The 25,881-nt window shown below is 51.6% G+C and overlaps 2 protein-coding genes across 3 annotated transcripts in view; one reads left to right on the forward strand and one right to left on the reverse strand.

Annotated features, from left to right (window-relative positions):
* The window catches only part of LOC100624648 (F-box-like/WD repeat-containing protein TBL1X), an 83,907-nt gene extending 79,480 nt beyond the window's left edge, over positions 1-4,427 (forward strand). For both annotated transcript variants that reach the window (XM_021080987.1, XM_003360224.5), the window contains 2 exons: positions 243-344; positions 1,223-4,427. In XM_021080987.1, coding sequence (XP_020936646.1) covers positions 243-344; positions 1,223-1,249 — 129 coding nt within the window. In that variant the 3' untranslated portion in view covers positions 1,250-4,427. The remainder of the gene's footprint in view (positions 1-242; positions 345-1,222) is intronic.
* The window catches only part of GPR143 (G protein-coupled receptor 143), a 34,541-nt gene continuing 16,542 nt past the window's right edge, over positions 7,883-25,881 (reverse strand). The window contains exons 6-9 of the mRNA XM_003360225.4: positions 24,862-24,970; positions 23,581-23,698; positions 22,106-22,346; positions 7,883-8,313 (exon numbers count right to left, since the gene is read on the reverse strand). Of these exons, the coding sequence (XP_003360273.2) occupies positions 8,219-8,313; positions 22,106-22,346; positions 23,581-23,698; positions 24,862-24,970 (563 nt within the window). The 3' untranslated portion in view covers positions 7,883-8,218. The remainder of the gene's footprint in view (positions 8,314-22,105; positions 22,347-23,580; positions 23,699-24,861; positions 24,971-25,881) is intronic.

Raw genomic sequence — 25,881 nt, forward strand, 5'->3', positions numbered from 1 at the left:
CACCGCCCTCCCCAGGCTGGCCGTGACCCTGGGAGGTGTGACCTGGGCTGAAACGTGCAGGCCCGTTCCCTGCGCAGGTCCACGGTGGTAAGTCTGGGAGACAGGTTTCTACAGCCACCAGGGCGCTTACGGAAAACGCCGCGAGCTTCTGTTTTGAAAACGTCTGTGATGACGTGCCGGGGACCACGTTGGTGTCCTGCGCGCCCCGTTTCATGGTGAATGATGACGGCTTTGCTTTGCAGAGTGGAAGTCTGGTCCACAGCTACCGCGGCACTGGCGGCATCTTCGAGGTGTGCTGGAACGCCCGAGGGGACAAAGTGGGCGCCAGCGCGTCCGACGGCTCTGTAAGCGGCACCGGGGCTTTGCTGGGGGCAGGCGGGGAGGGCGCGAGGGCTGAGTTTGAGAGTCAGAGCCCGTCCTCACGGGGCTCCCAGGGCTGTGATGGGTCTCCGAGGGGCATGGCCAGCGCCCGGCAAGTGTGCGCTGGGTGGAGGAGAGTTCGGGCTGGATCCACTGGGTCAGCCCCACGTCTGAGAGTGGCCGTCTCTTCACTTCCAGAATGACCTTCTCTCTGGACATGAGGCAGTGTCTGGGGGCATTTGGGGGGGTCACTGCTTTGGTAAAGGCCACCAGCATGTGGTGGGTGGAGCCAGGGCTGCTGCGCTACCTCCTGCAGTGCCCAGGTCGCCCCACACCCGAGACAGGACCAGCCCCAAGTAGCCCAGGGGCTGAGGCCAAGACGCTTGCTCCTGTCTGGGCTCCACATTTGTGCTTCCAGCCCGCATCTGTCTGGTGAGAGAGGCACGACCTTCTAGTCTCCCGGGTCCCTTGCCCCGTTCTGGTCCCCTGAGACATCTAGCTGTTTGATTCATGCCGGCACTTAGAATTGCCGTGAGCTAGAAGGCAGGGGGCAGCGGGCTAGCCAGCCACGTGTCCGATGTGTGCTCAGGCTTGGGTTGTCATGTGTGTGGTCTGTGACACCTCCCCGTGGCCACGGCTACCCCATCAGCTCCTAGCATTGCCCTTGACCTGGCTCTTCCGCTCTGGACTGTTTGCCTGGGGTTCGTTGTTCAGATGCTCAGACATTAGCCATTAAGGCTTCTCTGCTCCCTCGTGACTGTGTGCCAATAAATCTTTATAAAGCTTGGGCGGTGGACTGTCCCCTGCTCTAAAGGCATCTTGGGTTGATTTTAAAGATAAGAGGTGTTTTTTTGCCTCGCAGGTGTGCGTTTTAGATCTGCGGAAGTAAACGTGAAATACCCTAGAAACGAGAAGAGCATTCGCATGGACCAGCAGTGAACCTGTGGGGTTGTAGTAACTCTTCAAACACAATTCCATCAGCTCCAAACTGTTCGAACTTGACGTTAAAGTATACTCTGAAATCAGCTCATCCCTGGCCACAGGAGTCTATTTTTTCCTAATCTTCATCAAGAAGTTTAAAACAAAAGCATACACACACCGTCACATCAAAGAGGGAAAGAACGGTTTCCACCTGGAACATTCAGCCCGGGAAGCATGAAGCCACCAGCCAGACAGCGCACCAGCCATCCAGCACAGGCTCTGATGGCTAAGAGGAGAGAAACAAAACAAAACAAACAGCAAGCTGTGCCAAAAAGAAAAAAAGAAAAATGCTGTGATAAAACCAAAAGGGGGGGAAAGACACTCATCCACGTGGTGGGTATTTTTTTTTTTTTTCCAAGAATTTGGACACTACAGTTACTCTCACAAGGATGTTCAAAGACCAGTTTGTACCGATGAAATGGGCGACTTTGTAATCCCAACACTTTCTATTTTCTAGAATCTTTGTCCCGTGGTTTTTCTACCGGCTGCAGTCCTGTCGTCTGGGGCCCTGGGGTCTGAGGTAGTAACTGTTTGGGGTTCGTTGCTTCTTTTCCTGCTGTAGCCTCTTTCCTTCCTTCGTGTCTTGATTGGCAGCTCCCCTTCCCTAGAGGCAGCCTCTCGGAAGATGCCGGGATCTCTGAGGCCCAGCGCCCCCCCCCCCATAGCTGCTTCCCACCTTAGGTCTCAAGGGCACTTTCGTGGCAGATTTAATAAGTGCTTTATGTAAGAAGGCAGGGCAGGGGGACTTTTTACAGGAGAAAAAAATAATAATAAGTGACTTATAAGAGAAAGAGCCCGGAGTATTTTTGGAAGAAAAAAAATATTTTTGTGTTAAAACAATTTTAAAATCCTAAAATGGCCATCAGACATAGAGAGCTTTGTGTGATTCATATTTTGAAAAAACGTTAAGACACAGGCAGGGTCGAAATCGCTTTTCCTGAACTTCGGGAAGGGCGGCCAGGACTCCGGGTGGAAGAGGGCCGGCGGTGCGGCCCACAGCCAGGGAGGGACCCCCGCTTCTCCGGCTCAGAGGCGGCCTGGGCGTCTCTTGGGGTGTGTGGACGGCGGTGGCGGCAGGAGCGGAACGCCAAGGGTGCCCGCGGCCCCGAGCACCATTCCCCGAAGGAGCGGCGGGGCCGTCGGGCCACTCCTGGCAGGGCTGTCTGCCCGGAGCACCGCGGCGGGGCCTGGCAGAGCTGGCAGGAGTGGCTGGGGACCGCACCGGGCCTGACAGCGACAGAAAGGCACGGGGAGAGATGTTCCAGCTCGAAGGTGGATTCCATACGTAGAGCATCGCTAATCATTTCTGCCGTGTTCATAGTTTTTCTCTAGCAAGGAGAAAGATTTGCTTTAAAAAAAAATGAATCTTTTTACTGTTTTTTATGAAATTAAACATGGCTTTGTGTTCCTGGAGGAGTTTCTTTGGATCAGATGGCCTTTGTCTTTGTCCTCACCCGACGCTGACCAGGTTTTCAGGTGGGGGGGTGGGCAGGCCAGGCCCCTGGGCTCGCCCGGGGTGGAGAAGGGGCCACGGGGCTGGCGATGGGCAGGCTGCAGCCGGGCATGCGCCCAGTGGCGCCACAGGACGGTCCGCGACGGCGGCGTCCACCCGTGGAGCACAGAGCCGCAGGGCAGGGCAGGGCCGGGCAGGACTCGGAGAACTCGCAGAGGTTGGATCGCGCCAGACCAGCTCCGAAAGCCGGCGCCGTCATCGGTCTCGGCTCAGGAACGGGGCTCCGTGGACCTGCGCGCCATTCGAGCCCAGTCGGTTGAGACCAAAAAGCGCTCGGTGGACAGACGAGTGGAGTGTTTGCTTCGGGCTGTTCGCGAAACGCTTAGCGAGAAGGTCGGAGCTGCGTGGCGTCTCCGCCCCCAGCTTTGAAGATCGCAGAAGCCCCGGATGCATCGCTGGCTTCCTGCCCTCTAAAGGGACGAGCCCTGAGAGGCAGTGTGCAGCGCCGCCACCATCACCAAGTGGACCTCTCGCCAAATGAAGATGGGTCGCATCCGCAGAGCGTGAGCTGGCCAGGCTGACACCGCTTGTGTGTGACCAGCTGCTGGCGGGAGCCGACGAGGGACGCAGTCCTGGGGTTCGCCAGAGACCCTCGCGGGAAGCTCGGGGAGCCAGGGTCTGCAGGTGCGCCGGCTTTAGCCTCCTGATGAACCGGAGCCACTTGGGAACCGGCGGGTGGGGGCCGGGGCTGTGAGGCCAAGGACGCGTGGGCTCCATCCCGGCACGAATGCTGAGGAAAGCCAACCGACCGCGTGACCGGCCCAGGAAGAAGCCTCCTGGGGGCCGCGGGGGATGAGGATGAGAAGGCAGCCGGCGTCCCTTGAACCCGTCCCCGCTCTGCGCACAACGACAGCCCAGCCGTGAGCCGAGCGGCGTGCAGGCGGCAGCTGCGTCACTGTCCCCAGCGGCGCCCCGAGGCACCGTTAGTCCTGGATGTCGTCTACAGCTCTTACAAGTCGGGAGGAAACACTTAAGTCTCAGTGACCAAATGAACCTCGGTTCTGAACGCAGAGGTAACACCAGGATCCTCCCCGGAGTTTTCAGTTGGCTTCGGAGTGACAAGCGCTCGTCCTGCACGCGTGGGAAACGATAACGCCCCCGCCCCCCGGACGTCGGCCCCGCGCGACGCACGGAGACATTGACCTTGGTTTTGTCTTTCTCGAAATAGATCTTGGAGCCAAGTAAAGTGCACTTTGTCAAACTTAAGGGTCTGCTTTGTTCCTCGTTATTTTTCTCTTTTTTTAACCTCTCCTTCCACCTTTTCTTTTTATTCAGTCGTGTTTCTTGTCAAATGCAGAATTGTTCCTTCCGCCGCTCTCACCGACGTTTTGAATTCTGGCTTCTGCGGTTTTTATTGTCTGTGTCAGACGTACAGCCAGATGTGCTCCTCTGTCCGCATCTTCCAGATTCCGTTCCATCCCCACCGGCCCCGCTCTGTTCTCCCTCCACTCCCCTCACCCTCACGCTCTCCAAGAAAAAGAATCACCTCGTGTGTCGTAGTTCATTTGTTTCAAGAGAGAATCAACAGATCATATTCAGTGTCTTGAATAAATTGCTCTATTTTGATAGAGAACTTGGTGGACGCGCTTTCTTCGTCCTGGGGGGGAGCAGCGCTGCCTTTTCTCCGGGAGAACTTAATGGGAGGACCGCCGTCCAGGGCCGCCCTGGGTGGGAAGGCAAAGGCCGTTGGGGCCCAGATGCCCTGTGAAGGGAGCAGGCTTTTTTTTAATTAGTCACTTTGTTTCAGGGTGACTGTTGTAGGAAGGAAATCGAGCTTTTCTCTGGCCAACGAGTTGCTTTGCTGAACACGTGAGTTCAAGGAGGAGCCTTGAGGAGTTGGGAACAAGTCCTAGGATGGGGCGGGGGGGCTTGTGTACGATTCAGACGGGCATCTGGAGACAGTGACTGACTCCACTCTGTACCAGACACTCTGGCGCGAGGCCCATTTATGCCACTTTAGTCAACTGACGGATGTCACCTAATGGCTGTCCCCGGGATAGGGAGGCAGGAAGCCAAACAGGCTGTACACGTGAGTCACAGAAAAAGGCTCTGGTGCCGTTTTCCTTGAATCCCAGCTGAACCCTGTGCTGGGAGAACCCAGAACTGGGGTCCCCCTGCCTCCTCTGCCCCAGGCTGTCTGGGGTACAGCCCCACCTGGGTCTCCTCTGTCAGTCCTGCCAGGTTGACCCATCATGTTCCCACATGGTGGGTGGTGGATTTAGAGTGAAGTTCTGAGCGGCACCTGATCCCTGCCGCTAGAGCCACAGGAAGGCCCTGGGGAGATCCTTACGGCAAAGACAAAGTGGCCGGCAGCACAGCCTGGACAGGTTGCCTGGGAGCGACGAATACAGGATGGGGCCCTGGTGACATCAGGACAATCCTGGTAGCATATTATTGGCTTCAAAGCGTTCCTTTGTACCATGAGCAAAACTGCGTTGAGACCACATAGACTGTCCATGGTTTCCCTAACTTTCATCTTAAGACACATGGAAGCTTTAGCTGCAGTGACTCTCAAAATGTCTTGTCCCTTGAGGCTCCCACTGTATTTATTTAGAGAATCTACACGTCCACTCGCTGAGCAGAGAACTTTTTTAATGCCCACATCGGGGCGCTGCTGCTAAAGGATCTTGGAGGTTGTGCTGTATAGTCACGGGCGGGTTCTGTGCACCTGTGGTCACTGGTGTTGGTCCCTGGTGGTGGAAGCCTGGAAGTCACCTCTTAAGATGCATGAAAAGGGGTGGGAGGGGGTGGGAAGCAGATGTGTACTTTTTTTTGACAAAAAACTCAGAATTGGGTGGAATTTTTTTTTTTCCAGTCTGGCTCCTTTTTCACCAAAGTGTCATCATCCGCTTGCCAGGTAAGCGAGGCAGGACACGGCCCCACCCCGAGGGCCACGTGGGGAGCTGGGCAGAGGGGAGAGGGGACCGTGACAGGGGAGGGGGCTGCAGCATGGAGCGGGGAGGGAACCCGTGATGGGGGGGGAGCAGGGGCCTGTAATGGGGGAGGGAAGGGGACTGTCACGGGGGGTGGGGGACGGGGAGGGCGTAGCTGCGAGGCCGCCAGAGGGGTGGGGGCGGCAAGGCTCTTTGAAGTGAATACTCTGGAGAACGGAATGTAGTTATCCTGGAGCAAAGCTATTGAGAGAAAGGCCAGCAGAAATGACACAGTTGTAAATGATGAGGAAGGTCTTTCTACAAGAGGGGAAATAAAAGGAGACTCCCTGAAATGTTTTTTTTCTAAGATCTGATAAACTGACCAACAACCTAAAATCACACAGAAGCCTCCTCCTCCTGAGAGCAGCAGGCTGGTCTTTCCACCCAAACGACACTCCCGCTACACCTGTTATGTCCAAACTCCTGGCCGTGGGTCCCAGGTCCCTCCTGTTTTCAGGACCTCCCGCTGTCTCCCCACTAGCTCTTTCCCTGAGCACCCCAGGTTTAATAGCATCTACCGGCTACAAAACAGTAACGACTCGTCCCCTGGTGGCGGCCGGGGCAGTGGTTTGGTTAAAGCCTGTCATCTCATTTATTCATTTGGCTTTCCCTGGAGTGACTTGATACCCTCTCTGTCTCTGATGCCTATTTCTGTGTCACTCCCCCACCCCAGTCCAAACCGCCCTGGCAGCTGAGATGCTGGCTCTCCATTTACTAAGAGCACTCGTTTTCACCAGATGATCAGATCAGCTTGAGTTCGCACTTGAAGCTTCCCAACCTGACGCTGCTAAATGGAAGACAAAGAGAAGGACCAAGGAGGATACTGGGCACCTGTGGGGAATCTGGGGAAGCAGGCTTGGAGGGGTGCAGACAGGAACAGCCCGAGTCAGGCGACAGGATGGGGCCCATGCAGGTGAAACCTGGCACAGAGAGCACTGGGAGCTGCCCGCGCCTTGATACGGGACGGGTTACCGGGCTGACCACTTTCTAAAAGCACACCCAGGCGGCCTTCCATAGCAGATGTGCCAGCTGCCAACCCTTCCCCAGAAGTGCTTCTGCACGGCCCGTGGCCTTGGGTAGCAGCTTCCCACGTAAAGACTTGGGGCACGTGTCTGATTGGCTGTGTGCCAGGCCTGTGCCTTGCTCCGCTGCAAGGAAGCCAGGAAAGCGAGCAGCCGGCACCTCTGCTCTGGGGGAGGGAAGGAGGGCTGTGCCTCCTTCAGGGGGGGAATCTTCAGGGAGGGCTTCTGGTGCTGGGGCAGAGACATGGTCAACAGAGGTTAGGGGTGCAGATGCCACCCAGAAAGGCTACAAGCTGCACAGCTCCTGGACACCGGGCCAGGTGGCTGGTCCATATATAGGAAGGCACAGCCCCCGGGTACCAAGGTCACAGTCACAGGATGCTAGGATCCATCTGCGGCCATGTGGTTCTGAAAGCACAAATCCAGAAGCATCCTGGACGCCTTTTCTAGAGCGAAGTGGAGTCCCAATCCGGATAAGAAAGGAGGGGTTGTCCCATGGCAGAGCTGACCGCAGTGGCCTGAGGAAATGGTGTCTTGCTCTTCAGTGGACCTACCTAGGTAGCTTGCGCCTCTAGTATATACTGCATATGGGATTTTTGCCCCAAATATGTATATGCGCCTGTATATATTTATAATATGCAGATTTTACATGGAGTCGGCCCCATACGCTCCCCGCACCCCGCCCCTGCCCCGCAGACGCGGACCCGGAAGGTTTGGGTATCCGTGTGTGGGTCCTGGAACCAATCTCCCACGGAAACGGAAGGACAGCTCTCTCTGACGATGCATGTGTAACATATATATGTGCATATATTACATAGATTTCAACATCTTTTCCATACTGGAAAGATGGAGACCTAGGCAACGATATGAGCCGAAGTCAGGATCCAAGGATCGTCTTAACTGAACCATGGCTAACTTTGCGGGGACCGAGGGCGAGGTTGCGAACCAGCCTGCCCTCCTCTGCCCCCTGGTGGCCGACGAGGAACGTGCCGCGCAGCCACCACAGCGCGCGCCCGTGCTGCGGCTTTTCTCCCTCTTTGAGCATCATCACTGACTCACTCAAGAGCACCCCCTAGAGGTGTTGTCCGGCCAGAACCCAGGTTAGGCTGGGCGCTCTGGCGCACTTTATTAACGTTTATTACTGGGTCTGATATTGACATCACAGCCAGATCTGAAAAAGCGATGTCAGCGGAGCGTCCGCAGAAGCTGCCGAGTGTTCGGTCTCGAAGGAATCCTCCTTCCATCCCCGAGCTTACGGATCTCTCTCGCATCACAAGAAGATCCCGGGGAATAGCTCTAACGTGGTGATGAGAGTAAGACTGGAGGGGTGCGACGCCCCGGCACTGCGGTGACCTAAAGCAGGAACCCAAAGGGTGAGAAATGCGGGGGCTGGCCCTCGGCTCGTCCTCTCACAGGTCTCCCTGGGCTTTCGGAACCGACCCGACGTCATTTCCATTGCGGGACACCCCTGTGATGTGGATTTCAATTGTGCTGGCGTCGGACCCTGGAGAGAAAAGAGGAGGGGCGTTGGGACGTGTCCACGTCTGAGACGGTCTTTCACGGGCTTCCCAAATGCGTGTGTGTTTTAAGGTACGTGGTACTTTCACCTGCATTTGATCCTATCATCCCAAAGAACAAAACAGATCCTCCGGGATCATCTCAGGCAATGGACGCAGGATTCTGTGTCCATCCCACCTTCTTTCCTCCCAGCCTCGTGCAGGGCAGTGCACCGGGTCCCAGCCAAAGTACCGGATGCTGCAGGCCACAGGGAAACTGCCCTCGTTGACAGGGGAAACCGGAGCCCTGTGACATGTGCTGTCGAAGTCGGGGAAGCAGGATGTCACGGTGCACCGGTGACTGCGGGCACAGCTGCCCTCGGGTCACTCGGTCAGTGGGGCTCCATGGTTGCCCTGCCCCCACCTGCACCCAATTCCAGCAGGTGCTCAAGGGGCACCTCTTACTAAAATGAAGAACTGCCTTCTCACAGATGATGCCACATGGGGAAGGGGTGTAGGTAACAAGCATAACAAAAGCAGGGGTTCCTGCTGTGGCGCAGCGGAAGCGAATCCAACGAGGAACCATGAAGTTGTGGGTTCAATCCCTGGCCTGGCTCAGAGGGTTAAGGATCTGGTATTTCCATGAGCTGTGGTGTAGGTGGCAGACGCAGCTTGGATCCAGCATTGCTGTGGTGTAGGCCGGCAGCTGTAGCTCCGATTGGACCTGGGAACTAACATATGCCGCAGCTACAGCCCTAAAAAAAAAAGCAAAAAACAAAACAAAACAATCAGAACAAAAGCACACCTAACCCCTGGCAAAAGAGTAATCTTGGAGGTGTGTTCATCCACCCCAATAACACGCCTTCCTCCAGAACTGTTCTTGCCTTCTGCAGATATCCAGGTGAGCCTGCTGTTCTAGGTTCTAGGTTGTGCGTTGGGAGCGCAGAGACGGAAGACCCAAAGAATGGGGGCCTTTTCGAATGTGTGAGGTAAGTGAGGCAAGTGACTGCCCTTCATGAAAATCTCGGAATCCAAGCTCCCTCACCGAGAGGCCCCACCGACCACTGCAGCCTCCTCCCCACAGCCCTCGGCTCACTCCCAGCCTGGCGGCACACTGGCTTCCCTCACGCCCCGCTCAGTCCTGCCACAGGACCTTTGCCCATCTCTTCTTCTGTCTCTGAAGCTCTCCAGGTCCTCGCAGGGCTCGCTCCCAGCCCTCATTCAGGCCTCAGGTCAAATGTTATCTTATCCTCAAGGAGGCGTCCAGGACCCCCATGTAGAACCACCCCCTCTCCTGCCCCCTCTGGGTCTGTTTCTCCTCATAGCACTTCCTGCTGCCTTGACTGTCCTATGATTACTCGTGGTTTTCATTCTGTCTCCGCCACTAGAATGGAGAGCCCCAGTGGACAGGGCATCTGATTCTTTGAGTCACCATAGTGTTAGCCGTGCCTCACACTGCCCCTGGCACATAGAAGGTGCTCGATAAACGATGCTGATATGGATGTGAATGGGTAAACACAGCGGGCTCACTGCCTTGACATCCGTCCGAATGCAGCATGAGAGTGTTTATCGAGACTAATGTACCAAGAAGGGCAGGCACAAGCCCAACCCAAGAAGAGACACATGAAGAGTTTCGGAGGACACTTAGAAACAAGAGAGTTCCCACTGTGGCGCAGTGGGTTAAGGATCCAGCATTGCAGCTCAGATTCAGTCTCCGGCTCAGGAACTTCCATATGCCTTGAGTGCGGCCAGAAAAGGAAAGAAAAGAAAAGAAAAAACGTCATTCTATCGGAAGGACATATGGAGCATTATATGGAAAGAGGAGATGATAAATTGTAGATGGGCTTGGAAATGCCTGAGTTACAGGAGGAAGTGACGCCATGAGCCCAAAAAATCAAGAGTGGGACTGCGGGTCGGCCGCCCCAGTGGCCTGGGGGTGCAGGCTCTGGGCTCTTCCTCCCAGATCAGGATTTGGATGAGTCTGGGCTGTGGGTGGGAGTGTGATGCGCCCACACCGAGTGTGATGCGCCCACGAGGAGAGGGCAAAGGAATTTAGAAGAACGGAAGGAGTGACACGATGGCCATGGCCCTGCAGCCAGGCCTGAGGACAGTCTGGGTCGCCGCCCGGGATGGTGGGAGAGGACTCTCTGCTGGAGCAAAGACCCCGCTCTGCTGGGGACAAGGGACAGTGGGGAGCATCCCGTTCTGGAACTGCCTGCCTGCTGGAGGGGCCGGTGGCGCCTCCCAGAGGCTTGATTCACGCAGCATCACCCACTGCTCAGGAGGAGCTCCTAGAACTGTTGTGCGGTCTCTGCAGTCTTTCCAAAAAGACTCTAGGCCAGAGCATCACACCGCGGCCTTGGCAGCTCATGATCCAGGTCTGGGCTGAGGACCCGCCGCGCGACTTTGCCCTTGGGGGCGCACCCTGCATCCTGTGCTCCTTCGGAGTTCCTGCTTCCTTCCCCACCCCGGGGCTCCCCAAGGGAGACCCCCTTCATGCCATCATGACTCCACAGAAGATGCAGGGCTGCAGGAGCTGAGCCACCCTGCCCTGCCTGCACCAGGGGCGGGGGGCTGGGGGCCACCTTTCCGTCAGTCTGAAAGATGCACAAAGAATGTGCTGGCTGAGCAAGCCGCTGAGAAGCTAAGCCAGCAAGGCCACTGGGCCGGGGAGGGGTGATGTGAACATCTGAGCGTCCTTGAGGACATGCAGGTGCTACCCTCCCAGGGCCCAAGGCCGGGCCCCTTGCCAGCAACTCCCTTTCATGAGCCTTGCAGGCCCAGGAGGTTCTCAGGAACTTCCCTGCCCCATGGAGATCTAACGTTTGGGAGGGCGCAATGGACGTCTCCTGCGCCCTCAGCTGCTGCTCTTGAATCCCTTAAAACCTTGAAGCCCTAAGTCAGAAACCCCAACCAGTGGCCACTGAGCGTGGGCCACGGAGAGCCTAAGCATCTCCTTCAACGTGCTGAAGTAGGTCTAGCCCTGCAGAGCCCCTGGGCTGTGTGCTCGTGCCCATTCCTCTGGCAACTGCAACCCATGGTGCCCCCCGGGGTTACGTGGAGGGCAAGGGATGGCAGAGAGGTTCCGAAGACGAGAATGAGACACATGGGAAAGAAAAGAGAAACGGGGATGCGTGGGGGAGAACAGGGAATTGGGGGAAAGAAGCAAGACTGGTGGGAAACAGCAGAATCATGTGGGGAGGACAGAATAACGGGGGATGGAATGGGGGGAGCGGAAGAAACGGGAAGGAACCGAGTGGTGGCAGACGAGAAAATTGTGAGGAGACAAGGGATCACGGGGCAAAACAGACTTTTGAGAAAATGGGGATTCTGGCGAGAATGAGGAACGGTGAGAGAGGGAATGTGGGGAGATGGAATTGTCACTCCTTACAATAAAGGACAGAGAAATGTGGGAGAGATTGCACCGTGGGGGAAAGAGTGCCAAGGGGAAGGACAGAGCCTCGGGGCAGGGATGCGGAATTGCTGGAGAGATCACAGAAGGACGGGAGAAAGAGGGTTGTGGGCAAGACGAGGCCGCTGCCTTGGGATCCTGAGGGAGGAGTGAGAGGGACAGGCAACTGTGAGAAAGAAGGACTTGGGGCGGAAAACAGAAATCTCTAGGACAAAAAACATTGGAGAGAGGGAATGTGATAGAAAACAGAATAGCGGAAGCCAACAAATCCATGAGAGACCATGAAGAATCTAGAATGGTGGGAGAAAATAGGAAGCCGCGGGAAGCGAAATGGGAGAGGAGGGTACTGTGGGGGAGACGGGGCACTGGGAGGAAGACAAAAGATCATGGGAGAAGGAGTTCCCATCGTGGCTCAGGGGTTAGTGAATCCAACCAGGAACCATGATGTTGCGGGTTTGACCCCTGGCCTCGCTCAGTGGGTCAAAGAATCTGGCGTTGCCGTGAGCTGTGATGCAGGTCACAGATGCGGCTCGGATCCCACATTGCTGTGGCTGTGGTGTAGGCCAATGGCCACAGCTCCAATTAGACCCCTAGCCTGGAAATCTGCATATGCCATGGGTGCGGCCCTAGAAAAAGACAAAAAAAAAAAAGAATATGGGAGTTCCCGTCGTGGCACAGTGGTTAACGAATCCGACTAGGAACCCTGAGGTTGCGGGTTCGGTCCCTGCCCTTGCTCAGTGGGTTAAGGATCTGGCATTGCCATAAACTGTGGTGTAGGTTGCAGACACGGCTCGGATCCCGCGTTGCTGTGGCTCTGGCGTAGGCTGGTGGCTCCAGCTCCGATTGGACCCCTAGCCTGGGAACCTCCATATGCCGTGTGTGCGGCCCTAAAAAAGGCAAAAAGACAAAAAAAAAAAAAGAATATGGGAGAAAAGGAAATTGTAGGATAAACAGTATTACAGGGGAGTCAAGGAGGAAGGGATTCTAGGGGAAAATGGAGAACTGTGGGAGATGGCAACCGTGAGACAGAAGGAACTAAGAGGAAAACAGGAAGCTGTTGGAGAAACAATTGTAGAAGAAATGGAAAATGGTAGAAAACTAAATTGTTGAGGAAAGCAGGTTGGTGAGAGACAAAGAAGAACGCAGAATTATGGGAGAAGATAGGGAACTGTGAGAGATACAGATATTGTGGAAGAAGTGGGGAATATGGGGAGAAACAGCCTTTGGAGGAAAAGAGCTTACGGGATGGAAAGACTGGAGGAGTAGACAGGCAATTGCGGAAAAGAAAAAATCCTGGGGAGAACAGAGAACTACTGTAAGAGAAACAATTGCAAAAGAAATGAACTGTAGTCGAAAACAGAATGGCAAAAGAAAATGGAGATCTGTGAGAGAAAACAACCAAGAATTGGGGGAGAGAACAAATTATGGGACAGAAGGGTGGTTGGGAGAGTACAGAGATTGTGGGAAAGACAAGGAGTTGTGGGAAAGGTATGGAATTGGGGCAAAATAGAGCACTGTGGGAGAGGTGTGGAATTGTGGGAAAGACAGAATTGTGGGAGAACATGGAGAATTAGGGGAGAAGAGGGGAAATGTGGGAAAGAATAGGGACTTCTGGGGGAAATAAGAGATTGTAGGAAAGACAGTTGGAAAGGGAACTGTGGGAGCAGTGGGGAATTGTAGGAGAAACAAGGGCTTATGGGAGAGAACAGAAAATTGCAGGACAGGGGAATCGTGGAAAAGAATAGGGGAACTGTGGGAGAAAGGGAATTATGGGAGAGTATGGAGAATTGTGGAAAAAGAGGAATTGGGAAGATGAGGGATTGTGGGTGACTGAAGAATTGTGAAAAATAACTGCAGAAAAAAATAGGATCCAATAAAAAACAAAATCCTAGAAGAGAAAATGGTGAGGCGAAAGTGACAACAAACAACACTTGTCAGAGTTCCCGTCGTGGCGCAGCGGAAACAATCCGACGAGGAACCATGAGGTTGCGGGTTTGATCCCTGGCCTCACTCATTGGGTTAAGGATCCAGCATTGCCATGGGCTGCGGTGTAAGTTGCAGATGCAGCTTAGATCTGGCATTGCTGTGGCTGTAGCATAGGATGGCAGCTACCGCTCCAATTAGACACCTAGCCTGGAAACCTCCATATGCCACGGGTGTGGCCCTAAAAAAGACAAAAGAAAAAAAAAAAAAAACACCTGTGAGAAAGCAGAGAGAGGAATCACAGGACAGAAGAGAGACTTCTGGGGAAAATGAGGAATTGTGGGAAAGAGAAGGACTTATGAGAGGGCAGGTGATTATGGAAAACAGGGTTGTGGGAGAGAATGGAGAATTGTGGGAGAAGTGTGGAATTATGGGAAGGAATAGGGAGCTGTGGGAAATGCAAGGGCTTGTGGGAGGAAATCAGAATTGTGGGAAAGATGGAGAATTGGGGAGGTGCAGAATTGTGGATTAAATTGGAATTGTGGGGAAAATAGAGCATTGTGGGATACAGGTGGGATTATAGGGGAGAATGTGGAATTGTGGGAAAGGCAAGAGGTTATGAGGAAGGGGGTTGTTGGTAAGACTGAAGAATTGTGGTGTGAACAAGAGATTGTGGAAAAGAAAAAACTGTGGACAGAACAGAGAAAATTGCAGAAGAAATGGAATGGGTCACAAAAAGAATCCTAGAAAAGAAAATGGTGATATGAGAGTGACCACAGAGAACCAAGAATTGCTGAAAGGAGGAATTGTGGGAAAGACAGGGGATTATGGGAGAGAATGGGGGATTGTGAGAAACATGGGCTTGTGAGAGAGAATGGAGAATTATGGGGAGGGAATCCGGCATTGTGGGAAACACAGAGCATTGTGGGAAACACAAGAGATTGGGGAAGAATGAGGAATTGTGGGAGAAGTGTGGAATTATGGGAAAGACAAAGGTTATGAGAAAGAGGATGTGGGTAAGACTGAAGAATTGTGGTATGAAAAAGCAATTGTGGAAAAGAAAAAATTATGGACAAAGCTGAGAAAAATGGCAGAAGAAACGTAAAGTGATAGAACAAAGAGTCCTTGAAAAGAAAATAGTGAAATGATAGTGACCAAAAAAAAAAAAAAGAAAAAATTGTTAAAAAGAGGAATTGTGGGAAAGCAAGGGGTTGTGGGAGAGAATGAGGAATTATGGGGAACACAAAGGATTCTGGAAGAGAAAGAATAATTGTGGGAAAGACAAAGGATTATGGAAGAGAATGGGGAATTGTGGGGGGATGGGGAATTGTGGGGGGATAAGGAATTGTGGGGGAAACAACATTGTGGGGAGCACAAGGGACTATGGGGAGAATTAAGAATTGTGGGAGAAGTGTGGACATTGGGAAGGGCAAAGGTTATGAAAAAACGGGATTGTGGGTAAGAATGAAGAATTGTGGTGTGAACAGGCAATTGTAGAAAAGAAAAAATTTGAACAGAGCAGAGAAAATGGCAGACGAAATGGGAAGTGATAAAAAATGGAATCCTGAAAGACAAAATAAATGATATGAGCGTGATGTCAAAGAACCAAGAATTGTTGAAAAGAGAAATTGTGTGAGAGTAGAAAGACTTCTGGGTGAAATGAGGAATTGTGGGACAGACAAGGGACTATGGGATAGAGGGATTGTGGGAAAGCAAACGATTGTGGGAGAGAATGAAGAATTATGGGAAACACAAAGGGAGAGGATGGGGGCATTGCGGGAAAGAAAAGGTTATGGGAGAGTATGAGGAATTATGGGAAAGGCAAAAGGTTATGGGAGAAAATGAGGGGTTGTGGGAAACAGGATTATGGGACAGAAGGGCTAATTGTGGGAGAATATGGGATTGTGGGGAAAATAAAGCATCATGGGACACAAGGGACTAATGGAGAATGACGAACTGTGGGAGAAGTGTAGAACTGTGGAAAAGACAAGAGGTTGTAAGAGAAAGAGGAATTGTGGGAGGTGTGGAACTGTGGAAAGGCAAGAAGTTATGAGAACGGGGATTGTGGGTAAGATTTTAAAATTGTGGTGCCAACAGGCAATTACAGTAAAGAAAAAGATGTGGGGAGAACAGAGAAAATGGCAGAAGAAATGGCATGTGTTAGAATCCTAGAAGAGAAAATGGTGATATGAGAGTGACAACAAAGAACCAAGAATTATTGAAAAGAAGAATTGTGGAGTTCCCGTAGTGGCACAGTGGTTAACGAATCCGACTAGGAACCATGAGGTTGCGGGTTCGATCCCTGCCCTTGCTCAGTGGGTTAACGATCCGGCGTTGCTGTGAGCTGTGGTGTAGGTCACAGACACGGCTCGGATCCCGCGTTGCTGTGGCTCTGGCGTAGGCTGGTGGCTCCAGCTCTGATTGGACCCCTAGCCTGGGAACTTCCATATGCCACAGGAGCAGCCCAAAGAAATAGCAAAAAGACAAAAAAAAAAAAAAAAGAATTGTGGGTGAAACAAGGGATTATGGGAGAGAGCGTGGATTATTGGAAAGCAAGGTATTATGGGAGAGAATAAGGAATTATGGGGAACATAAGAGAAAAGAATTGTGGGAGAAAAAGAATTGTGGGAAAGAATGGGGCATTGTGGGAAAGACAAGGGATTATGGGAGGGGGATTATAGGAAAGCAAGGGATTATGAGAGAGAATAAGGAATTGTGGGGAACAAAAAAATTCTGGGAGAGGTAGAATTGTGGGAAAGACAAAGTATTATGGGGGAGAATGGGGCATTGTGGGAAAATCAAGGAATTGTAGGAGAATTTTGAAATGGAATAGGAATTATGGGAAAAACTGGAGGATTATGCGACAGAGGGAATTGTGGGAGAAGTGTGGAACTGTGGCAGATTATGCAGAATTGCGGGAGAAATGGGGATGGGGAATTGTGGGAAAGATGAAGTTGTGGGAGAAAATGGAGAATTATAGGCCAGAGAAAAAATTGTGAGAAAGACAGAATTGTGAGGGAGAAGGGAAGTGTATTTTGGGAGATGTAAGGAATAATGGGAGAGATAGGTTATGGGAGATAAAGAGTAATTGTGGGAGACTCTAGGAGAGACAGGGTATAGCAGAAGAGAAGGATTATGAGGGAGAATGAAGAATTTGGAGAGATAGTTATGAGACAAAATATTGGGGGGGGCAGAGAATGTGGCAGAAACACAATTGCTGAAGAAAGGGAGATTCCTAAGAGACAAGGATGAATACAGAATCATAGGGGGAGTGGGAAATTGTAGGAAACAGAAAATTTTGAAAAAAAAAAAAAAAGGGTGTTGGAGAACAGAGGAATTGTGGGAAAGACAATGGCTCATGGGAGAGGAATTTGGACGAAACATGGAATTGTGCAAACAAGTTATGGGATCATGTATTGTGGTAGAGACAAAGGCTAATGGCAGAGAAAAGAGAATTGTGGGAACAACATGGGTTAAGGTAGAGAAAGGGGAATTGTGGGAAAGAGAATGCTAAGAGAACTGGAGAACTGTGGGACAACCCGGGAATTGTGGGAAAGACAGAACCATGGGAGAGAAAAGGCCATTGTGGGAGAGATGCAGTTACACCCCTCACTTCCATCCACTGTGTTCCAGATAGGCCACAAGCCACCTACCTGGGGACTCACTACCTGTGCCCTATTCTAACCACAAGCTTCCCCACCTCGCCACAGCCCTACCCACTGACCACTGTCCTTATTTCCTGATACACCTCATCCACAGCCTCGGCCCTACCCCTTCTCCTTGGCCACAGAAGGGAAGGCCTCCGCTCCAAAGCCCCTCCCAACAGGCCTCTGCCTAGGACACACCCCTTTGTGGCCCCGCCCACCATGGCCACACCCAGCTCCTTGGTGGCCCCGCCCTCATCCAGAGCCACGCCCCTATGTGCAGGGACGGCCAGAACCTTTCCCTCCTGAGCACGGAGGACAGCGTCCTGGTTAAAGGGGGGCCACGGATTTGACACTAAACCTTGTAAAGCTCATGGAAGGAGGAAATAGTGTTTTAGGGTGGGCTCATGTTCTTACATAAGATAAAAACCAACCAGGTTTTTGTATCTGTGAGAAGCAAATACAAAAACTTTTTTCTTGACTTTTTAGACCCTAGGGAAATTCTGATTTCTTAATAAAGATGATATTTGGAACAAAGTTCTCATAAGGAATTAATACACAGATCTCCTCAACGTTACAAGTGTTGCCATGGTCACAAAGCCGGAGCATCACATCAATCCTGCCACACCTCCACTCAAAAACCTCCGCCGGCCTTTGACTGGCCATGAGAGAAAGCGCAGACGCCTTAGCAGAATCTGTAACACCCCTTCATTATCTGTTCCCAACCTGCCTCTCCCAGCTTCGCATAAAATACCCTGCTGCGGGCACCGCCAAAAAACATACAGACCTTCCGCCCTAAATCAACACACAGCGTCTCTGGGCTTTGTTGTCTCCCAGAGTCTCCCAGTGTGAATTAACATCACCCCCCCACAAACACACGCTGAGTCAAAACCAAAGCAGGCCCTGCCTTTTCTGTGTTCCTTTAACACTTCAGACTTTTGTTTTGTTTTGTTTGTTGGTTTGTCTTTTTAGGGCCGCACCTGCAGCATATGGAGGTTCCCAGGCTAGGGGTCCCATCGGAACTGCAGCTGCCTACACCACCACAGCCACAGCCCCTCGGAATCTGAGCTGCGTCTGCAGCCTACACCACAGCTCACGGCAACGCTGGATCCTTAACGCACTGAGTGCGGCCAGGGATCGAACCTGCGTCCTCATGGATGTTCGTCAGATTCATTTCCGCCAAGCCACGACGGGAACTCCTCAGACTTTTTAGAATAAAAAAACAAATAGTACTTATCTGTTAAGTTTCATACCTGGTACGTCTCAGGGACCCTCAACCCCCCCCCCCCCCGGCTAAAATGGTGTTAACCATATCGCAGACCCTCCATGAAATTTGTTGAAGTTCAAATTCAATTAACTGAAGTGCCCAGTAAGTACCAGACACCACTTCAGATACTTCCGTAACACAGGCTCTGTGCACACCTCTTGGCCTTGGAGTGAATCCGAAAGTGGTCGAGGCTTAAGGATGTGATAAACAAGTCAGGCTTCAGCTTAACAGTGCAAACAGGGAGAAGCCTAACTGAGCTTCCTGCTTCGAGTTCATATCTCTGGGCTTTTCTCCCCCACGTAACAGTCTGTTCTGTATTAGGAATCGCTCTCTGCCTTGACTCAGAGACCGGGAGCCAAGCGCCTGGAGAGCAGGAGAAAGGCCAGACTAAGCCAGCAGCATCTCACTTCCAAGAGCACAGCCTTAGAAGAGAGGGCTGCCCGGCCCTTTGGGTATAAGGACAGGAGTCGGCTGCCAGCAGCCCAGACGGCTCGGCCTTGACCTTGTCGGCACAGACTGGAAACTTTCACAGCCTTTTCTGCTCCTCACCAACATTCACTCTCCATTTTTACCCTCAGATTATGAATATGCAATATAACTTAGTTATTCTTATTAGTTAGCTTTTTCTTTTTCTTTTCTTTCTTTTTTTTTTTTTTTGCTGTCCTGTGGCATGTTGAGCTCCCAGCCAGAGATCGGATCCAAGCCACAGGTGCAACTTACGCCACAGCAGTGGCCTTGCTGGATCCTTAACCCACGTTCTGGGCCAAGGATTGAACCTGCGTCCCAGGGCTCCAGAGATGCCACTGATCCCGTTGCACCACAGCGGGAACTCCAGAGTCAGCATTTATTGAAGGCCCACTGGGTCCCGGCACTATTTAAGCACAGGCCACACAGATCTTTTTACTCTTAGAAGGACCACTGTGGTTGGCACCCTAGTACAGGTCAAGAAACACTACGTGAGATTTGCAGGAAGGGCTAGTCCTCAGGCCGTCGGGAGGAGGCCGAGATGAACAGTCCTCTGCCCAGTTGCCGAGCCTTCGTCCTGGAGGTTATCGTGACAGCTTTTGTGTGCCACATCCATTCCTCTTACTGCGGTCACATGTCACCTCGCTGCTAATAAGCTTAACAAGCATTGCTACTCTTCAGAGAAAGTGCTTACTCATTATGAAATCTCTGTAAAAAAATGTTTCAGAAGGTCTCCGCCCTTTTGTCCCCTAGCTCTTTTGGGACGTATTTGACATAGCATTCCAACTCTTCCGTGACTAAGAATTCTTTTTTTTTTTTTTTTTGTCTTTTCAGGGCCACACCCACAGCATATGCAAGTTCCCAGGCTAGGGGTCACATCAGAGCTGTAACTGCTGGCCTACACCACAGCCACAGCAACATGGGATCCGAGCTGCGTCAGCGACCTGCACCACAGCTCATGGCAACGCCAGATCTTAATCCACTGAGCAAGGCCTGGGATCAAACTCACTTCCTCATGGGTATTAGTTGGGTTTGTTACCACTGAGCCACGATGGGAACTCCAAGAATTCTTTAACGCTTAGGCCTTGTGGAATCATGAGCTGCTACCAATTTTCCTTCAAAAATGTGCAATTTAACATTGGAGTTTCCTGATGGCTCAGCAGGTTAGGGATCTAGCATTGTCACTGCTATGGCCTCAGGTGTGGCCAAAACTATATATACAATTGGGTTTGTTTTTTGTTTTTTTTTTTTTTTTTGACTTTGGGGGGTCCTTTGGCCACACTCGAGGCTCATGTGGAAGTTCCTGGGCAGGAATCAAACCCATGCCACAGCAGTGACAATGTCAGATCCTTAACCAACTGAGCCACCAGGGAACTCCAAGAAAACCCACTGCTCTTACAAACTCCTAGGTCTTTACCAGGTACAGTGGTCGGGTGTTGGAAATGAGTGCCAGATGGTATCTGGCCTGCATGGTAACACCGGCAGTGTGTGTCATTCTAGGTAAAGCTGGTTTTAACCAGCCCCAGTGAAATAAAATGGGAATGGGGACAGGCTTAAAGGCCTCATAGGGACAGAAGAAGGGGCGAGGTGGCCTCCTCCCCAAGGAGCATTGGTGGGAACCCAAGCCCCTGACCCCCAGGGGAGGGGCTGCAAACATGTGCTCTCTTCTTGCAAGGAGTTTTCAAGCTCGATACTCAATGCTGTCAGCAAAATGTTTACTCAAGACCGAGGGGGATAAAATCTGTGTGGACGAGGGAGGGTAAAATTATTAATCAGTTCTGTAACAGTGACATTGAGATGTAACTCAGAGTAAGGATCACAGGTCTGGTTATTACTCTTTCTCTGACTCATCTTGATTAGGATATAAACGAGGTTTTTTTAAGAGTAAATTCAGAGTATACAGCACATGATAAATTACAAGGTTACAGTATGTTTAATGAAACATCTATATAATAGATTTATATATAAAAAGATATACATGAATATATAAATATAAAATATATGTAATAGTCCAGTAAATGATAATCTTTAGAGAAACATTATTTGGGCCTTGAACTGATACTTTCTTCTTCCTCATCAGTTGGGTTAATGGACCTAATCCCAAATAAGATGAATAGGAATTTAAAAAGAGCAGAGGAGTTCCCATTGTGGCTCAGCGGAAAGAAATCTGACTAGTATCCATGAGGACGCAGGTTTGATCCCTGGCCTCACTCAGTGGGTAAAGGATCTGGCATTGCCATGAACTGTGGTGTAGGTTGCAGACGTGGCTCAGACCCCGAGTTGCCGTGGCTATGGTGTAGGCCAGCAGCTGTAGCTCCAATTGGACCTCTAGCCTGGGAACCTCCATATGCCGCAGGTGCAGCCCTAAAAAGAAGGAAAAAAAATTTTTTTTTAGTGAAAAGAGCACAGAGTTTGAAGACCACAGTGCAAGTCCTGAAATGAAAAGAATAGATTAGAAGAGCCAGTACTGGACGACTGGCATTTCATCTTTAATGCCACCCCGAGTGAGCTGGGCAAACCAAACAGCACTTAGAGTCTACAGAGGTCCTGTCCTCCAGTCTCCTGCCTTACAGCAAATGTTAGTGATGGTTCTGAAGTGACAATTGATGTCATATTCAAAATGCCATCCAGGGAATTCCTGCCGTGGTGCAGTGGGTTAAGAATCCAAGTGCAGCAACTCTGGTTGCTACAAAGGCATGGGTTTAACCCCAGCCTGGTGAAGTGGGTTAAAGGATCTGGTGTTACAGCTGCAACACCTGGCCAAGGAACTTCCATATGCCACGGGTGCAGTCATTAAAAAAAAAAAAAAAAAAAAAAAAATTTAATGCCATCCAGCCCAAGGAAGAGCGAGTTAGCACTAACACAATACAAGGCTAGGTACTTAATAACTAAAGGCCCCACCGTGATATTAAAAGGACAGGTGGACGATGAGATGCAAGATGAACAGTGTAACTTTCCATTCACACCCTAAAGCAGGTTACAGACGTCGGGACAGAAACCTCCACACCAGCCGCCTCGTCGTGTGACAAAGGACTTGCGGGGAGCCCTGGGTCCCCGCCCTGGCCGCCTGCCCGGCGGAGGGCCCTTACCTTCGGACAGCAAGCTCAAGGCCTCGTCGGACGTGTGCCCGCCTGTCCGCACCTTCCCGCCGGCAGGGCTTTCCCGGGGCTCGCGGGAGCCCCCCGGGGACGGCTGGGCCCGCTCGGCGGCCGAGGTCGTCATGGAGTCCCACTGGATCTCTTTCCGGGGAGACTGGAAATCCACGCTGCAGCCTGTCCAGCCATAGAAGGCCAGAGACAAGAGGAACCCTTGGGCTGGGTTCAGGATCCCCTGGGAGGGCGGACAAAGAGACGGTGGGTCAGGGCGGGGCAGAGGGGGAGGGGGCGGGGTGGGAGGGCGGGGCTGAGCACATGGGCGGGGTGGAGGGAGGGGCGGAGGGAAGGGGCGGGGCCAGAGGGGACCCGTAGGAGCCGAGGGGGATGAGGCGGGGGAGGGCAGGGGCGGGGCCAGAGGGGGATGGGGGAGGAGGACCGGGATCTCCGTGCCCTAGGGGCTGGCCTCACTGGGACTTGGGGGTTGGTGGGTTTGGGCCCAGATATTGGCTGGAGGTGCCTTGAGATGGGGGCGGGGGGGCGGGTCTGGAGGAGACAGACCGTGGCAGGGAAGGAAAAGGGGAGCAGCAAGGGGGTTGCACAGGACCGTCTGTACCCCGGCCTGGCCGAGCTTTCCAGCAAAGACACAGGAGCTCGCCACCTGCACTCGCACGGGAATCAGATTTCACAACGGCGCCTGAGGCTCACCCTGAGGCTGGCCGACCTCCCTCCCCGTACGTGGGGTCCGTACAAAAGACCCACAGCACAGGGATGGAGGCATTTCAGGCACCCACATTCCCCTGACTCTGAAGCAGCACGAGAGTTAATTCTGTGCAGGGTACCATGTCCCTCTCCATCAACAGCTCATGTGTGGATTTTTGTTTTGCAAATGCAATATAATGAAAACACTGGGGTAAATCTACCATGGTCTTCCCACCTGATTATCATTTAGGTATCGCTAGTCAACATTTTTTCATACATGGAAAAAAGTCATCAGGTAATTTTTAGGTCCTGGCATTTTTCACTTAATACTACATTCCATAATTGTCATTTTTAATATGCACATAACATTCCATCAAGATCAAAGATCATAATTTACTTAACCACTCCCTTTTTAAAAAAAATCTGCATTTCTAGAATTCTTTATAATCGTAGATAATGTTATAAGGACTATCTTCCTCCCCATGGCTTTTTCAGTCAGAAATATTTCTTCAGGATAAATCTGCTGATATTTCAAGTTTCCCCAAAAGGTTTGTACACTTGCCAAATGGCTTTACCAGCGTCCGACATACCCACTTAATAACGATCCCAGCAGTGAATGAGACTAGTTAGCTGGTGGATGGAGGCCAGATGTAGGTTCCCCAGGAACACCGTCAACTACATATTTAAGTGGCATATACATCATACTTGGGAGTGGTTTTTATTCTTCTGTTTGTTTTTTCCGATAAGATTTTCAATCAAGATGGACCTACCATAATGAACCACGTGGTCTTGGCTGCAATTCGGACCTGTTTCAAAGAGGCTCCACTGATATCTGGCTGCATTTCAAGATAGAATAAAAGGCTTTCATTGATGATGTTTGACATCCAACTGTTGGAAAGAAAACGGTCCACGGGTAAAGAGAACACGCCACAGAATCCGTCTTGAGGGCTGGGCATCAGGCATCATGTCTAGCAAGACCTAGAAGTCCTGCAGAGGCGACCACTTCAGCAGGAAGGAGGCGCCACCTGCTGTCGGAGATGCTCCCTCCCCTCCCCCATGCCCCCCCACTTCCGGGTCTGACCATCTGAAGCGAAGACCAGCAGCTCCCCCCCACCAGGGGAACCCAACACCACAGCAGGTGTGAGGTTCCAGCACAGATCAAATCATCCAGAATGCATTCTCCCTTAGAAAACAAAGCTAGCGTTCAGATGGATGCCAAAACAAGTCTTGGCATGTTCTTTGATTTGGCATTTTTTTTAAGTGTAGTCGATTTACGGTGTTGTACCAATGTAAATCCTGGCGTTTTATGTCTGAATTTTTTGAGGTTGCTATTGGTAGGCACAGGGGATTTTTAGAGGGAGGTCATTTATGTCTCGCATGAGTGAAGGTACAAACACACCTCCTCGCCGTCAGATAAATTATTAACAGCACAAAGGCATGCCCTGTCAGGCAAAGCATCCCTTCACCGCAGCGAAGGGTCTTTTGATTCCAGTCTCCTCTGTGCTGGTTGCAGGTCTGTTCGGAGAGCACCTGTGATGGAGGGTTGCCCAGGAGAGGAAGCCGCTCTCTACCTGCTGGCCTGAGCTGTGCGTCACCACCCCAAAGACGTGCGCCTGACCTTGTGTCCCAGACGCGGGAATCCTGGGGTCAAGCCAGATGCAAATGGGTGGCTTGAGAAGCGGCGAGGGAGCACTTTGAGTGTGAGCAGCGGGACAAAACACCGGATGCATATGGTTGTGGGGCAGGGCGGGGGAGGGGGGGTGTATCAAGACTAAACTCGGGACTTTTTGATGTAACAGCTTTTTACGTCATATGAATAGATTTGAGTATCTTTCCAGCAGTTCACGGATGGCAGAACTTGCCTTCCTGCCTCGCGAGCATTTCCTCAAAAGGCACAAGTTTCAAAGATTTCCTTTCTAAAGACCCTTCCCTTTGGAACGTTCAGGTCACACTTGGAAAAGCCAGTGACATGTGGTTTGCACATCCCTTCCCAGGGACAGTTTTGTGTCTTGTTTTTTGGTTTTTTTAAAAAGAAAAAGAAGAAATATTACCAAATAATGAAAACCAGCATTATTTTGAAAAATCGGGTCTTGATCACAGCTCCCATCCGCCTCTCGTTCTCTGTGTAAACTCCTTGTCTTCCTTTTAGTAAAGAGGCCACTGCGAAGACGAGAGGAGAACCGTGTGTAACTATTTATTCCATTATTTACGTCCAGTGGAGATGCTCCCTCCCCTCCCCCACCGCCCCCACTTCCGGGTCTGTCCATCTGAAGCGAAGACCAGCAGCTCCCCCCCACCACCAGGGAAAGAGCAGCAGAGCAGATGGGAGCCTGTAACCAAAGCCAGAGGCACACAAAGCCAGCAGGACCCGGCCCTGTTGTCCTCACAGCTGCCACCATGCGGTTCTCATGGACACCAGAGAATGTATTGGTTTTTAAACATTTGCCTTGAAATAATTTGAGATTTACATAAGATCTGCAAAGATCAGTTCCCGGACGCCTAGACCCAGCTTCCCCCAAAGGTACCATCTTACACCCCCCCACCCTGCCCTGGTCACCGCAGTCACCAGGAAGAAATCCACATTGGTCCCGTGCTATTAATTAAGCTCCGGATTGTGGCTGCGCTTTCCTAGTTCAGGAACTCTATTTTCTTTCTTTCTTTTTTCTTTTTTTTTGTCTTTTCATCCTTTTAGGGTGGCACCTGTGGCATATGGAAGTTCCCAGGCTAGGTGTCCAATTGGAAAATCGGAACTGCGGCTGCCGGCCTACACCACAGCCACAGTAACACCAGTCTGAGCCGTGTCTGTGACCTACACCACGGCTCACGGCAACGCCGGATCCTTAACCCACCGAGTGAGGCCAGGGATGGAACCCACAACCTCATGGTTCCTAGTCGGGTTCGTTTCCACTGCGCCATGACAGGAACGCCCCAGGAACTCTATTTTCAATGATTTATATTTTTTATTAGAAAAATGCACACTCACCCTTTTCGAATGAGGAGGGATTTAACACATTTCCTTGTAGACAACTTGGAAAATATAAAAAAGTTTAGGAGTTTCTTGGTGGTACGGT

Source organism: Sus scrofa, chromosome Y (genome assembly GCF_000003025.6).
Source record: "Sus scrofa isolate TJ Tabasco breed Duroc chromosome Y, Sscrofa11.1, whole genome shotgun sequence".
Taxonomy (NCBI): Eukaryota; Metazoa; Chordata; class Mammalia; order Artiodactyla; family Suidae; genus Sus; species Sus scrofa.